Source organism: Haliotis cracherodii, unplaced genomic scaffold (assembly GCF_022045235.1).
Source record: "Haliotis cracherodii isolate W230 unplaced genomic scaffold, xgHalCrac1.p SCAF_4, whole genome shotgun sequence".
In the NCBI taxonomy this organism is placed as follows: Eukaryota; Metazoa; Mollusca; class Gastropoda; order Lepetellida; family Haliotidae; genus Haliotis; species Haliotis cracherodii.
This window is the reverse complement of record NW_027266297.1, coordinates 21,717,836-21,735,454: the sequence shown is the minus strand read 5'-3', so window position 1 is coordinate 21,735,454 and position 17,619 is coordinate 21,717,836. Positions and strand designations below refer to the sequence as shown.

Genomic DNA, 17,619 nt, shown 5'->3' with positions numbered 1-17,619 from the left:
CTCGTTGTTTGTTCTATTTGTTAAATTCAGTTGAAGACAGATGTGCGATAGAACATGTCAATAAGCGCCGTGTATGTGCTGTAAAATAGATATAGATATGCAGGTATTTCCCTATCCAAGGATAGTGTATGAAACGTCCTTCAAGGGCGTCCACCTATGACGTCAGTTGTTCTCTCACTGGCGTAATGAGAGAACATTTTCCCAATAGACTTAACGTGTGGGAGGGTGCTTCATGAAGAGGAGTTTGCCCACTACTTATGGGAATGTAAATAACAGACATCTTTTACAGTAAATGACTAGGGACTCGTACATAATAGGAGTGGGGCTGGTGACGTTTTTACATTACAGCCCCCCCCCCCCCCCCCCCCCCCCCCCCCCTGCCAAAATGTCCACATTTCTTTAGGACTGTTTCACTTATTTCTGTGCCCTCCCCCGTTTACATGTGATAACGTTTGCCGACCTTCCTCTTTCGCAGCGTTATTTGTTTCACGACCCCCTTAATATTACTACACTTAAACGATTGAAACGGACATGAAGAAAATTCAACATGAGATTAAATGAAGTCCACCAATACTGGGTTAACTGGGTTATATTATAGCACGCCAATACAATAATTATTTTCCAGTCAACAAGCAATCATATAAACAATACTAAAAAGCGACCTTTTCAAACACAATATTGTACAAAGCAATCTCAAACAATAAAGATGACTGAAAAATATGCATAAATGTCCTCTGTTGTTTACACAAACGTCTCCTTCTTCTATGTTGCAGACTGTGGTGCTTACTGTGGTGCTGACTGTGGTGCTGGCTGTGGTGGTGGCTGTGTTGCTGACTGTCATGCCGACTGTGTTGCCTACTTGTTGCCGACGTTCACGTATGTTTCTGGAGATGATAGCTTCATATCGACGATGTCGTACAGGGATGCCACCTCAACCTAGGCAGAAAGGCAATACATATCTGTCTCTGATACCATGTTATTGACTATACAAGTCCCGATATTTAACGATGTATGAATATTGAATCGCTTGTTTGTATCATTTGACTATGTTAGAAGCACATTCTACTGCTTCTCCTTTAGTTGACTACAATGCCCAGGCTCTGTGTCTCAGATGGTTGCGGGACGCCGTGTTCCGATGGCCTGGAGCGCTGCTCATAGTTTAGTCACTCCTTTGACTTACTATCATCTTTGAATGACAAATATCTTGAAGATCATTTCCTCATTTGTTCAGTAAAATTCACAGCTTCAACAATTCGCAAGGAATATGCTGCCTTACCTCTGTTAGGTCTTCATCATGCAATATATGGGCCACACGGTTGATGTTGTTGAAAATATTCACTTCATTGTCGTGAATCATTCCCTGAAAGATGTTTCTGATGACACACATCATTGCTGCATACTTTCTGTCTCCTTCGCTGAAAAAAATTAAATGGTCTGCAATATTTGAGAGGAGAATACACACTGAGACATATGTTTGGGGTAAAAGCTGAGAACAAATAATTATATACTTTTCTAGTTTAATGGTGGAACAAATATAAGCTTCACCCACTCCCCCTTAAACCAAGTGGTCGTTTTCCAAGTCGATCAACTCGCTGGTGTTTACGTCCATTTGTCTGCATAATGATGAGTTACTTGTGTGAATAGCAGAGGGTGCTCGTGATGTTTAGAGCTCTTCACGGCCATCTTGTGTCATCGCTGAATTTTCTCTGATCCATTCGTATTATACACCCAATGCAATCTGTCTCGGCAGTAATCCATCTTTACGAGATTGAAGGTCCCCTTAACGTGTGTGTGTGTGTGTGTGTGTGTGTGTGTGTGTGTGTGTGTGTGTGTGTGTGTGTGTGTGTGTGTGTGTGTGTGTGTGTGTGTGTGTGTGTGTGTGTGACCGCTATGAGTGTGGTTACTCCAAGTGCGAACAAGGCAATTGTGAATACATAGCTAAAACCGTTTCAATGACTAATGCTATTTACATGACGACTAGATTCTTTAACGAGGAAAGATAAATATGTATACATAACACGTTATTAATTTGTAAGAATAGATTGCGTTACAATAACAGCAGTCAATATTGGCAGTAAATGTGAGATTCGTGCTGAATTGAAATTCATGTACCCGAACACAACAGTCACAAGCTTTTTGGTACTTCCCTCTTGTGCAGAGTCAACCACGTCCACCAGATCTGGCAATGATGTCAGAGAGAGGCTTTCACTCTTGGACACGCATACCACACCTATGTCTTCAGCTTGTTCCTGTTCCTGTGTAAGATACAATCATTAAAAACACGCCCCATAAAGTTGTGGGAAATTGTAATAATTCTGTCTATTGGCTTGTCTATTTGGGATTCACATGGATTATTAACTCCTGCAAAGTTAGATAGCTGCAGTGTATTTGCACTTGGAATACCTGGGAATGTAGCATAAATCTTACGTACGACACGTGTGGTGACACGATAGATTAGATATACAAAAACTACGAGAATCGTAACATTTAATTCACTCATGTGTGACATTACATGTATGATGAAACATATACATTGTTCATATGTAAATGTAACACTTTACCCAAAGTTAGATAGCTGCAGTGTATTTGCACTTGGAATACCTGGGAATGTAACATAAATCTTACGTACGACACGTGTGGTGACACGATAGATTAGATATACAAAAACTACGAGAATCGTAACATTTAATTCACTCATGTGTGACATTACATGTATGATGAAACATATACATTGTTCATATGTAAATGTAACACTTTACCCAAAGTTAGATAGCTGCAGCGTATTTGCACTTGGAATACCTGGGAATGTAGCATAAATCTTACGTACGACACGTGTGGTGACACGATAGATTAGATATACAAAAACTACGAGAATCGTAACATTTAATTCACTCATGTGTGACATTACATGTATGATGAAACATATACATTGTTCATATGTAAATGTAACACTTTACCCGAATGTTCACTGCAATGTTCAGCATGTTTGTTGTTTTAGTTAGATTTCTTTCCCCAGTGTAAGTGAGACATAGAGAGCCGCATTCCAGACACTGGTTGTTTGAAGAAGGGCACATGCGTTCTATGTCCTATGTGAAACAGGATGCATAATAATCACACATAATTGTTACATATAACTCATACACGTCACACGAGATAGTGTATTCATGGAAATTATGTGCAGTTAATCTTTAATAATAAGATAAACAAATGTAAAAGCTTCTATTTTCTATCATCTTAAAGGAGGAAATATGATAAGGGCCCTTTTTGGCCCAATGAAAAGGTCAACATTTTGCCATATCGGTATGGAAATGATGATAACTATTCAACAAATACCCTTTTCTTTGTAACTCTTTCTTTGCTACCCTCTTAAATTATGCAAATCCGGTCGGCAAAACTGAGCCCTTATCCTAATTCGTCCTGTTTATTTTGTTTTACATTCGGGCAGATAACTCGGCGGTTAGGCTCTAAATGTCACGGGCGGTCGGGTAGCCTAGTGGTTAAAGCGTTCGCACGTCACGCCGAAGACCCGGGTTCGATTCCCGACATGAGTACAGTGTGTAAAGCCCTTTTCTGGTGTACCCCGCCGTGATATTTCTGGAATATTGCTAAAAGCGGCGTAAAACCACATTCACTCACTCACTCACTCTAAATGTCACACAAAGACCAAACGTGTGACGAAGCGAATTCATGTTTATCTCGCAAATGAATGAATATCATAATGTTTTATCTTTACATCGCGTCGTCCACCATAGCTCAGTTGGTTGTGAATTTTAATCCTAATTTATTCTTCATGATATGTATAGTCTCTATCTTCAATTGTGTTCTTTTCCCCACAAATGATAATCGTCATCATTAATCTGATACATGAAAAACATCATGGATTGTTATAAGCGACGGTAAATACAGTACAACCTCATTGACTGATATGTATGGTGATCTGACAGTTTTACCTTTGTAGCTCCTGGCAAGAGAACAGCGACACTGCAATTACTGTCCCTGATCATGCTCCAGAATCCTTCTATGTTCCTACTGGAAGGTGTCTCACTCACCACGTAGCCATACTGCGCCATGTGGGACTATTTGTAGGGAAATAGTAAAACATACACATACAATGTATCATTGAAGTCACCCTGATAGCATTTTTCAGCCGGGAAAATGAATCATTGTACATGAAACATAAATTATTATGGTGCATGCATTTTATACACAGGTGTCGGGATATAAAGGAACATTTTACAAAGGATTTTCAAAGGTTTTAACCCAAATTACATTGATAACAAAACATGCCATCTAAACCATTACTCACTTGCAAAATAAAAGCAAGATGGTCCAACTCTCCGCTTATCATCAATCTTCCCGGTAACTCAGCTGCAACGAAACATTTATTGTTACTGTACATGTATGCTTAACACGATATTTCTGTAATTTCTATCATGTGATACAAGCACGTGTATTAACAAAATTACCTGCTGTTACAAGTGTACATACCATTTGGATCTTGTCTGTCTCTCTTTGACTTCATTATCTGCATTAAGTAAAGTAACGATTTAGAGATTCAGAATGATTATCTCCCTATATTGTTCAGGTATATGACTGTTCATTTTGCTTCCGTTTACGGTATATGCAAGTGTGTAAAACATACCTTTCCTCACCCCGTAGTACAATACTAGCTTTGGATTGGTTAAGGAGCGGGCAATTATTTTCAAAGTTACCTGCTGACAAATCAATCGGAACATATCTTAGGGTAAAATGAAGTAAATCCGTTCGTTTGCGTCGTCAACCGAGATCGGTTTGCAACGTATAGCATTTCCCACCACGTATATACATGTCGACATTGTTATATGACAATGTATTAATTTTATTGTTTAACAGTGATTGCAGCTGTGATCATTCGTCAGGAAGTGACTATATTTAGATGCTAGTGTGGTCTGTAAACTTCCGGTATACCGCGACTCTGATAGTATGTTATGGAAACTTCCTTAATGTTCTAGTGCCGGTGGACTGGTGAGGGCACTGTGTGGAATTTCCCAATGGCTTTGTAGGTTGTACATCAGGGTACAATAGCGTGTTTACGTCTCTCTCACGCATTTCATCGCTTCGGAACCAGCTTTCATGCGAGGATCGCTCATCATCCCCTTATTCCCTGCCTACCCCATCTCGGAAGCTTGACCACTGTCACCGCTGGATGAATATATATAATTATCACTGATATTTCCTATCAACACTGTATATTTTGTATTCGATCCCGACCACTGTCATAATTACCATTGAATATTGTACTACCACCCTTTTGGGTACCGCCATTGTAATTGCTGTACACCAAATTACTGAAAGTATATTGATTTGCAAACCTAGTTAATATTCTAATACATTTGTGGATTGTATACCACTTGTTGGTTATTTCTTGGTTTCATACTAAGTTCTTTTACGTACAGATTTCTTGGTTAACACATTGTTTCAATTTGGGAATCGACACCTAACAGCATGTAGTAGCAGTTAGTTATGTTTCATCTTACATATAGAGATTAAACACTGAATAATAAAAGACAACCAACAACGCAATTGTTAAACAGCAATGTCTGTCTACTTGACAAATACAATTTTCACATTTCTGTCACTATAAAAGGATGTACTGATTCTGTAATAGCCCACATGTGTTACTACAAAACAGGGTACAAACGTAAACCATTCAAATATCAGAAAATAACCAATATCTGTCAATATCAGGTGAAATGTACAGCTAAATGTTAATTTCAATTACCCGCAGCAGCTCTACAATCGAACAGGTACCAAGATTGAATGTTTTTGCTGCCTGTCGTCTTTCTAGAAACTGTTGGCAAGGCAGACTTTGGTCTCCCATAGCAATTGCCTCCACGAGAGAAGAATAAACACATTCATACTGCTTCTGCAAAATAAATATTTCAGTAAATCCTTTGTTACGAAGACTTTGTAACGTGTATGACTGCTTTAAGATTTCCAGGTTAGAGTAGGTCCGCAGCATTTGCTTGTGGTACGAAGTTCCTAAATGACATGGTTCGGTGACATGATTTTGTACCATTGTACATAGACGGCGTGTGACATTGCTCATTACATCAATCGTTGGTTTATCCCACCCAGACACGATAATATAGAAACCCAAGTTATGTCGCGGGAATATTCATGAATGTTGAGAAATCAATAAACAAAAAATCAAACACCATTTATGAACATATTTACCTTTGTTTGTATCATGCCTTTCCTTTGATCTCTCAGTTTACACACAAAGTCAAAGATGTCCACTTCATCATCAGTCTGAATTTTGTCCAGATGATAGTCCAGGGCAATGTACGTTCCACTTCGGCCAATACCAGCACTAAGGCCAAATGTGTTATATGAGTAGGTCTTACAATTGTGTGTCATAGTTTTATGGTAATATGTACATGTACACGACGTCATAATGAGGTAAATCATGTAATGAAATCTGTGGAATAATAGAAAGGTATGATCCCCGCTCTGATACAGTTAAAATCCATTTGTCAGTTACTGTGAGGTCTTCACTGACAACTTCGAATTGTCACTAAAAGACAAGGTATGCTTATTTTGTTAGTCGTCAACAGTTACATCCAAGGGTCATATTCGACCGCATTCTTTATTTGTTAGCAATGCCTGGCTATTGGTAATCTTAAGAGACAAGAACTAAGGACCTGAATTCTCATAGTCAGATTGAACATTCTCATAGTCACATGTGACATTTCACATTTCACACGCATCGATCGTTTCATCAAAGAAACGAATGTATTATTACACTGTGTGTTTGTCGTCCGTACGTTGCAATTAACCTTAAGAAAGAATTCATTTGTAAACCCGACACAAAGTTATACACCCTATTAACAGAACAATTGTATACCTGCAGTGCACAAGAAGAGGTCCATCTTGACAAGTGGGGGCCTTCCGTACATGCCAAATAAATTCCAACAATGATGTTACATCCGGAACTGAGTGGTCGGGCCATGCCACGAAATGAAACTGGGTGATGATCCGACTTTCTTCTGTCTGTTTGAACAAACAAGATAAGATAAATACGTAGACAAAACTAAAAATGCATGCGAACAAGTGACACAGTGGTTACGTTACCGGGACTTCCTGTGCAGATTTGCATCTTTAGTCCTGCAACGATTCGCTGGGTCCCGATCCCGTATGCCCTGATAATGAACCTTGGAATGTCAGCAACATATCCGTGCCAGTTGGTTTCAGGCAGGTGGTAACTGTCTACGACCTGCACCGTGATTGTGTTCCTCCAACATCAGTCGATATTATTGAACCACTTTTCAAGGTTGCATTTAAAACCAACACACTAGCAAAGTCATGCAGATGACCCGGGTTTCATTCCACACATGGGTACATTGTGTAAAACCCATTTCTAGTGTCCCCCGCCGTGATGTTGCTGGAATATTGCTAAAAGCGGGTTAAACCATACTCACTTGGTATGGATAGTTAAGTTTATAAGAAGATCTTTGTCAACAAATATCTTCAACATAATTCATTTCTTATGCATAACACTACAGGATTATAAGCCATGTTGAATGTCTATAATTCAAGTTTAGTAATATACACTTGGAAAATTGTCAAGGTACTGCAAATCGTAGTTTGTCATTTCAAATAGCGATGTTAAATCTTATTTGTTGCCTTGTGACATATTTTGTAAATATAACATGGCGATATAAACTGCCAGGCAAAGGAATGTATACACCCATGCTTGATGGTGATTAAAATGAAACAAACACGAAATAGTTATTGGACGGTGATGTATTTGACACGAGTATTATGAGCGATATTACATGCATTATATCAATGATTATATCACGCCAGGTGACTTGTGCATGGCGTATAAAGGTACATAGGGCAGACAATTACAGTAATAACAGTAAAGAGCTGTGTGAATTTGTGTATCCTTTGCCCGGCAGTTAATAATGGACTATAACTTTCAACCGTATCATCTTCTTCTTTGAGTTTTTACGTGATATTATGCATTACTTTTGTGAAACATACAGTGTTTTTGTACTAACCTTTCAGCTGGAAAAGATCCAAAACATTTATCAAAATACATAATGTAGATATTTACACAAGATAATGAAAGGTCGCGATATATGAAAATAAAGAAGGGATGGGAACGATAAAATGTTGTTAGGCGTAAAGGTAGTTCATAATGGATACTTTGAATCGCTTCTTTGACTTGCATTATAAGAAAGGGTTGAAAATAGAACTTTTGCTAGGTGTGTAAGCTTACCTGTCGTTCTTTGACAGAGAATTCCCTGATGATGTAATGCGAACGTGTTTCCCTTCTCGCAAAAGTGATGGTAAGGTCTCCGATGACGAAAGGACGTTTCACACGCCAATACTGTTCACACTTGTCCTGGATTAAACAAATATAACTTTAAACAATGTTTATGCTTTGCTGTTTATATTTTCAGTAACACTAGACATTTAGTTGCATACTCACACTAGTTATTCTCGTAAATAATCTTACAGTCAGGATATAATTACTTTTTCTGAATCTTCTTTCTAATAGTCTGTGATACGTACAGAATACGCGCTGCATAGGGGTCATAGGGATAAGAGTTAGATCACGTGAGCAGAGCAACAATCTGCAAATGCATACAACGGACCACATGATTTACACCTCCTCAAATGACATTACATACATAAGGCACAAACGAGTTATTTGCCTGTATGGCTGAAATGACCTGATTATTGATAATCAAATATCAGTGACCTTGTGGCGTCAGTGGCCCCGTAAAGGTAACCAAAGGACATACAAACTGATGTCTGACCTACACCCTTTGTCACGTGTAACCCAAATCCAACAACTTTTGAGCAAGAGTCATTAGGTACTCTTCGTTATAAGAGCATGATCGATTATACCTCAACGTTGTAAAATATAGACACCAAATGCTGGAGCTGCTGAAATACTGTTCAACATTAAGGAAAACTGGCTATTGGAAAGTTGATCCCTCTTGTCATACAGTCTTGGTTTACAATACCTTCCCCTTTTCAACAAGGCGTGTAATCATGACGATCTTGCCACATTTCTTCTCCCAAATCATCCTCCAGAAGTCTTTCATTGTACTTTCAGTTGGGGCTATATTAGTAAAAATCAAAAGGTATTTACACCCTGATTCTAAACTGGATATATAGAGGACACTTCATGTGTCACTCGACAGATGAAATATCCTATTTATGATATACTTTTTTGTGTAGTTGTCTACAGGAAAATTAAATTATTCCATTTCAAATGTAAAACTTTGAAACGTAAATTCTCCCCACCAAATATACAGGGACGTTTCGCCACCCCTTGTATTTGCGACTTAAAAATATTTTGGAGCACGGAAACTCTTTATCATACATTTAGATTGATTATATACAAAATCAACTTCACCAAATACTATCTACGGGATCGCGAAAGAATACACGCTTGTCAAGTAAATAAAATGGCGGTATGCGAAACGAACATTCTCGTTCGACGAGTTAAATGAGAAATTTACAGTTTATAACGAAACATTTACCAAACGGTAAGTACCGATATTAAATCCATAAATGACCATCCATAATTATTTTGCCTTGTCAATGTGGAACTAACGTATAAAGGACGTCAACAGTTTGTGTACGGGCTAGACACTTACGATAAAGGGAGACAATTTGCGGAGAGGTAACTCTTGTATGACAATAGTTCCGTCAAAGTGTTATGTTGACTGCAGTGATAAATCAATTGTTATGTTCACTGCAGTGAAAAATCATGTGTTATGTTCGCTGCAATGAAAATGTCGCTTTTCTCAACTTCAGAAAGCTCAGTCTTTCAAACTGAAGTAGATCTATATTATTATAAGTTTTGCGGCTTAGGTTTTAATTTAGAACAGACCACTTTAGGGGCGACTTCAATTAATAAAGTGTTCTTCAGATGAGGATGTGGTAACATTTTCATTAATTGTTAAATATCTTTAATTTCTTCAATAAACAATCAACTACTGAAAAGATTTTACTACCTTGTGCTGCTATGTATGCCATGTCCGTTTTAAATCCCTGTGGGAAGAAATAAGTACTTGTTTGCATTGCAACGTTTCACAAACATTTCAGACCTGCAACGTTTTTTACATATTAATCGTCATTGCCGGAGAATAACCAGTCTCGACTACCCACCGAAACAGATTCCAGTGGGCGTAAAACAGCGGTGATAATTATATAAATGGATAACTAAAAATAAGTAATGATTTGTTTGTTTGTTTGTTGTTTAACGCCGCACTCCAGCTATATGACGGCGGTCTGTAAATATTCGAGTCAGGACCAGACAATTCAGTGATTGATATCATGAGCATCCATGCAATTGGGGCCGATGACATGCATCAACCACGTCAGCGGGCCTGACCACCCGATCCCCTTAGTCGCCTTTTTACGACAAGTCAGTCGCCTTTTATGGCAAGCATGGGTTGCTGAAGACCTATTTTCTACCCGGATCTTCAGGGGTCAAAATAAGCAATGACGCCAGGTGTTTTCGTGTGTATACTAATGCCGGTTTTATATTGCTAGCTCACTACGATACCGTGCTGCAGTTTAAATGGATACCCCGTTAAGACACAGTATATACTGACGCCTGCCGGGGATCAAAACACCGTTATGTAAGATATTTTCTATAAGTGAAAACATGTGATACGACGGCCCTGTTTAAGGCAGCTCAAACTGATTTTGTTATATAGTTACGGACACTCCAAGAACAGAATGAGGTAAATTTAAAGTCGGATTGGCATAGTATCAGCCAAATGGCGTCGAGAGTCAAGATGAAGACACATTCCTGATCGTACTTACGTTGATGTAGCTGGCGTTGATGTAGGTGGAGGACGGGTCTCCAGGCAGGATACTGAGATCAACTCGGTTTTTGTCATCTGATTGGTTGAATAAAGACTCATTAGACTCACGGAAACATGACAGGTTTCGTTCATTATTTTCAAGTGCTCTTTTGTGAGAGAGTGAGTATGGGGAATCGCCCTTAGAACAAAACTTCAGCTTTATCACATCATGTCGGTTTGCGGAAAGCCCGAAGTGATGTAGGTCTTAGACGTTTACCAATTTACTTAAGAGCACAAATAGAAGCATATTCAGGGCGGATCTGGGATTCGCATCAACGATCATGCGTTTATGGCATGCCTAAAGGTTGAAATTCAGCGCAGCGAATTGCGGCGGTTTAGGCGACCCTTGACCTCCGATCTTTGAGTGATAAATATCAGGAAACATACATGGGTAGAATGACGTGTATCTGTTTTTCCCTTTGTTCAAGAAATGCATTGATTCCTCAAACGTCTCTGTAAATCCGACAGGTAAACGCTGAAAATATAAAGTTTATCATCAGTTTTAAGGTTTAGTCAAATTCAATAACATTTATACCCGTAGGTTTGATTTTTTTTAACATTAATTGTGTACATCAACACTTGTCCATACACTTTTTGCAATGAGAGAACATAGTCTAAATCAGATATACTACCTTTATGATATAAAGCTGATATGGGTCTGTTGTTCTCATTATGAAACTGAATATATTGGAATATACAACTTTAACGTCATTCGATGATGTACTTTACCTCAAATTCACTTTTAAATCGTGTCTCTGTCTGTGTTACTTGTGCTACATGTTCCGCTAATGCAGCTGTTGTTACAGAAGTACAAATGATGGGTTCAGGCAGGGCGGGCTCGTTTCGAGGTTCACCATTTTCTGCATCAACAACTGTATTCCCATTAATAACATATCCGATGACATTTACCCTTGCACTCTCGCCATAAAGTGGCACATCATTTGTAACTGAATCAACTGAAGACAGGACATGTCAGAACAATAACAAAAAGTATGGTTTGAAAATAACGAAATGGACCATTATATCGGAAGCAAAATGTGCATAAACCTTCCTGGGCCACTGAAATCGACTAATTTACCTTTTGTTTTTGCTTCTGAAATCAACGACATTGACATTGTATTTCTGCTTTAATATGTGTTACAGTACATTAAAACTTTCAACAATTTCAACTGCAGACATATGTCTAAAATATTTATTACGATTCGTTTTCAAACGAGTAACTATAATGACCACCCAAGGTCAGCCTCATTTACCGTTCAAAGTTTTATTATTATAATTCCAAAATTAACGTAGGTTTAGATATAGATATAATATGGGATCGTGTTTTAAATTGACCTTAAAGTTGACAATATGGATTAAATATCATCGACTTGAAGTTCAACTGAGTGGTATGTTTCGAAAACATGCCGTTTGAAAATTGTATTTCTCTGAGGCAAAAACATACATAAATAGAAACAAGTTCAAGATTATGGCTTTGGTTAATGATTTGAATGATGTGCCCGAAGACTGCATACATGTGGATGTGCGTTACAAACATTGGAGGTGTTCGGGTGCACTAATAAAACAACTTTTATCGTGTTGAACGATAAAAGATGGTAAAATGGCGTTACTGACGTTGATTTGAATAATGTGTTACAAAAAAATTTAGTGTATCCCAGGAATAAATTTAAAAATGTGTTTATTTGTACGATTTACATGCAAGGATATTATTGCAAAGGGAGAAGAAAATTCGAAGGATGCTGATCAAATGTCAAATAGTATCCTGGCATTTAGACACTTAGTGTAATACACTTTAGTAAGTTTTTACTTAAATACAGCGTAAATGAAACGACACTACCTGTTCTAATGATGGCATCCTTCAGGGATATGAGCTTCATGCGAACCCAGGCAATGGTGTCTCTAAGTAAAAAGTGTCATACAAATAACTTTCTTTTTCATATACATAGTAATATACAGTTCACAATGTAAAATAATGATTAAAGTCATATTACTCCAACATACCACCATCTTAATATCAGTTGATGTATTTCCAGAATTCAAGAAAGATAGCGGAACGGTAATGGATATCCGTTCTGTATGTATCTTTTATGAGATACATCAATGTTGATAATCTACAAACGAAGATTGTGACTTTTATGAATATTCAAAGAGCCAAATCTTAGGTGTTCGAAACGGTTCTTCTAGCAAGTTTCACCGATACAACGTAGTCTTAAAGAATATATGAAAGTAACTGTTATAATGTGATATATTTTCCCCATATGTTACGTTTTTCTCTTCACTAAACATCCACTTTTTATACGATAGCTAAAACATATAAATATTCTTCAAAAACAACAATACATGAAGCCACCGAGCAACAGTGATCCAATAATTAATTATTCAAAAGACACATTGCAAATGCTTGCACATGAGAGGAATTGACAGGGAGTATTTGATCCCAATTAAATTTAAGGTTTCCAATTTATAACATGATTGCAAAAGAAATGCGTACTTTTGTGTCTTATTATTAACTAATTGTGTATCTCGTCACAACACCCCCAGTATCAATATTGACCATGACAAGAGATCAGCCTTATATGTGTCTAATACCTGTTCAAATATGAAACAAACGAAGGAGACATCGTTCGGCCTGATGGAACCAGATGTTTCAGAGGACACTATGTTTACTACGTCGACATAACTTGACTTAAACACATACATTCACAGTGATATTTTCCTGTTCAGACATAAATCACATGTAGCCAGTTCTGAAGTTCATCTGTTATTTTATCAGTAATAGTTGACGTACCTTGTCACGAAAGTAGCACATACTGCGATGACACCAACACTCAGAACCAGCACCAAGATCCCAATCCCAAACTTCATCCCTGCAGCATTATCACCTGGAAAAAGAGAGACAAAAGCCATTTTCATAATCATAAATACAGAACGTCAACGTCGGTGAACAAACAGTCTCGACTATCTGCCTAAACAGGACCGAAAGGCACACCGCGGTGAAGACGATATAAATGGATCACTGAAAATCAGTTGTGCTTGCAAATGGGCAAGCATTTCCTACCCCACCAGTGGCACCAGCCGCTCTCACTATTTGCATAAAACAATTAAGTGTTAGTTATCCTGCCATATGATGTCAGCCTGTAAACAAACAAGAAATTCAAGTGATGGACAAGAAAATCCATTGACACGATAATGCATTTATTGATATTGTTAAAACCAAACACGACGTTAATTTTGAATTACTTCTGCTGTGTACAATTGCAAACATTCTACTGATAATTAAGAAAAACGTTTCAGAATCTTACCATAAAGCAGAGTCCACTGCACGATTCCGACTATATTATAAATATGAATTGTTTTTCAGAGACTGTGTGATTGAAGGTAAATCCATCGCCAGAGCAGGATTATCGTAATCTCCACAACATTATACGGTCAATAAAAGCGACAAAACCATTTACACAATCATCAGAAATCTCCATTAAAAGAAGAGTCTGTTTGAAATCTTAGTAGCGTGAGCATGCTAGATTAGACCTCAAAATTCGTGAAATGTAGACACACAAAATGAGCAAATGGGACATTGATCGACCTACACATGTACATGGAAAGTTGACTATTGGAGTCTTGATAAGAGTTTTTTTTTCACTCTGAATCTTTATGGACAGATCTAAATATGAAACAAATGAGGCGGTTTCATCAATCTCTTTTATTTATAGTTGTGTGGATAAATCGGTTGAAGGGTTTGCCTATCAAACCAGTATCGAACGATATCAGATCATCAATATACATGAAGCTTAAAATAGTGTCAAACCACTCTTTCTGAAAAAGTTGTTCAAGGCCTTATTACGTAAGTTGCTGAAACTTACCATTATAAGCATTGGATTCGCCAAGGGACACAAATAGTATGGAGCTTACACCAAACAACCAGTTGGGTATGACGGCCATACTTGTTGTGATCGGGAACAAGGAAGTGACACAATATGTTATCGACTGAAGGATATACTGACATTATATTGAGTTGCATTGACATGTTAATAAGTTTTGCAGATTTGGACGTGTGTGAAAAATCTAGTGTCAGGTTCATCATGTCTTTAAAGCAGATACAATTGTAGATTTGATTTGATATATAACATGGAAATACTTTTATAAATATGTTCATTCGTTCATAATAGAATTCTAGAAAATGTTTCTAAAATTCAATGGACCTGAAGCCTTATCTATCCTTAACTCTTGAATCTTAGTCTTGTGAACAGTACTAGTCGTGCTAATTTACACATAATCGTAACATGATTACTTGTAAGCAAGTTATCCGGCACACACTATGCATCAACATTTCAGAGGTGAAAGTGTTCCGTCAGACATTTCCCTATGAGGACGTGATAGTCGCTTGTCATTAATAACAATACAGTATAATTCAGGTTTATTAATGAGGTAATGAATGAAACTAGGACCTAACATGTTTCAGTAAAAGTTTCTGACTTCTCAAAATTCATGCTTTTCACTATCTCGACAGATCAATGCATAAAGCAGAGTCGATTGTACGATTCCGACTATATCACGAGTATGTGTTTATGAATCACTATCAAATAGTAATGATACCAGGTGTTCGAGAAAAGGTGAGCGTATCCTGTCCCACAGGTGCACCCGTCATAAACACATGCAAAGGCAAGTCAATTGTTCAACCGAAAATATATGGTACACGTAAAAATAAGGAATTGCATTGGACACAATTTTTGTCACTGATGCGTCACATATGGAAATGTCTACCACAAAACATTTTGAAAGCTTTGCTGAGGCCTTGAATGTTGTAACCTTGATCAAACAACTTCTGAGCAAGAGTCGCATGCCGCTATTTGAAATCTTGCTAGAAAGAGCAACCTCGATTGTATCTCAAAAATTGCGAAATGTGAACGCCAAAGGCTGGAGCTCCTGGAATATTGCGCGACAAGAAGGAAAGTTGACTATAGGGAAGTTGAAGTCAGCCCTCTTGTCATACAGTCCTGTTTTGTCACTCTGAATCTCTATGCATAGATCCAAATATGAAACAGATGAGGCGGTCTCACTGGACTACTTTGTTTCTAGGTGAGGTGGGTAAATCAGTGGAAGGGAACTTGTTATTTGCTTGTTATTGAACGATATCAGATCATCGATATACCTGAAGCTGAAGTTAAACTTTTTGGCAAAATTACCTTGTTTCGACTTTGCCAATCCGAACAAAATCCGATTCATATGAAAAAAATCCGCAAGAAGCGGAGCACAATTGGTGCCCATGGGTTGCCAACTTCTTGCCGAAATGTTTTACCCCCAAATTTTACGTAGATGTTATCAATGAGGAAGTCTAGCATTTCACATATTGTGTTCTCAGTAAACTTCAGATGGCATTTGCTTTCATTTTCCACAAATTGCCCTGAACCTCTGAATATAGATACGTAACTGTATATGTGTACACCACGTTTTGTAACAAAAGCCCCATGGATCAAGGAATGAAGTTTTTCCTTACGTTTGTCATGTGAGGTTGTGGTTACAAAGTTGAAAAATCAAATGTTTTGACAGAATGGAACCTGGTTCTGTTCTGAGATTGCAAAAAGTAAAGCAAATCCTTTGAGAATTTGAGAATCCACATGGTATTAATTCCACTTGTCTCAAATACTTTCTGCGAGTATAAAGAAGTCCTACCTTGATTATAGTAAGGATTATGGTCAGTCTTTGAGACAGGGTTGTGGTGGTACCCAGCAATATATCTCTCTTTGTACGGATTTTTATGGTGCATTGGAACCCAGTACAACAAAGGAAGGGACATGTCATGTTTTAGGGTCAAGTCAAAAGTTTACAGTACTGATTTATGGTTTGGGCAGATTTCTTCCACAGTTAACATCCTGACCTGATATATGTGGCATTAGTTGATATATCCTTTATACCAAGTTCTTTGATCAAACAATAAATGTAGTGATGTTTACATATAATGGTTATGTTATTTGAGGCATTGTCAGTGGGAACAACTACAAACTTTCCATGTAGGTCAGCCAGACTTTGGATAACGGCTGGTTGGGACAGAATGGGTTTATTCCAATTCCGTTTTCTCTTTTTAAGTTTGTGCATTCTACCAATGACAACATCACGCACTGACTTAACCCACTCTGAAAGACATTCAACAGGTTCCTCTTCTCTTTTGGCACATTTTTGGCATATTCTTCGACAGCATTCATAGTGATTTTAAAATTGTGATCCCAATTGGTCGGTGGTTGCTAACGGTATTTTGGTCCATATTTGAATAACTGACGAAGGTTGTTATTATCAACAATAGAGAAGTCACCTGTGATTATACGACCTGCAGGTTTATAGCAGTATGATGAGTCCACGTTCTGCATCACGTTGCTGTAATTGAACAACCTGGGTGATATTGTGTTCGTATAGAAAAATGAAGGTGTTGGGGGTTCCTCAAATTTGAAATATTGTGGGACATTCTGGGACGCTGATCTTTGTCTGAGAATGGTACTTAAATGTAAGGCATCAATTGCGATCTTTGTCTCATTTTGTGGAGTCTGTTTCTGGTTTGGCCAAACGTTTCAGAGCGATATCAAGAACTAGTCGATACTGTGGGGCTCTTACTGTTTGTAGATCCACCCATCAGGAAAAGTTGCTGGAGTCGTTTAATTTCTTTCAATGACAAGTGTATAGTCTTGTTCTTAATTTGGGTTTGCACATTATGGTTTCTGTTCAGACCGACCAATCAATTTACTGAATCCCG

At 37.9% G+C, this 17,619-nt stretch overlaps 1 protein-coding gene across 1 annotated transcript; it reads right to left on the bottom strand.

Annotated features, from left to right (window-relative positions):
- Window positions 1–462: 462 nt before the first annotated feature.
- Window positions 463–14,816, bottom strand: LOC139479319 (receptor-type tyrosine-protein phosphatase T-like). Its single transcript, XM_071262180.1, has 19 exons — window positions 14,738–14,816; window positions 13,666–13,759; window positions 12,715–12,776; window positions 11,607–11,749; window positions 11,265–11,352; window positions 10,837–10,913; window positions 10,020–10,056; window positions 9,021–9,118; window positions 8,267–8,392; window positions 6,887–7,032; window positions 6,217–6,352; window positions 5,762–5,905; window positions 4,489–4,525; window positions 4,307–4,368; window positions 3,951–4,076; window positions 2,958–3,086; window positions 2,113–2,255; window positions 1,277–1,415; window positions 463–936 (listed from the first exon to the last, which is right to left on the bottom strand). The coding sequence occupies exons 1-19, from the start codon at window positions 14,814–14,816 to the stop codon at window positions 856–858; spliced, it is 1,947 nt and encodes a 648-aa protein (XP_071118281.1). The 3' UTR covers window positions 463–855.
- Between the last annotated feature and the right edge of the window lie 2,803 nt (window positions 14,817–17,619).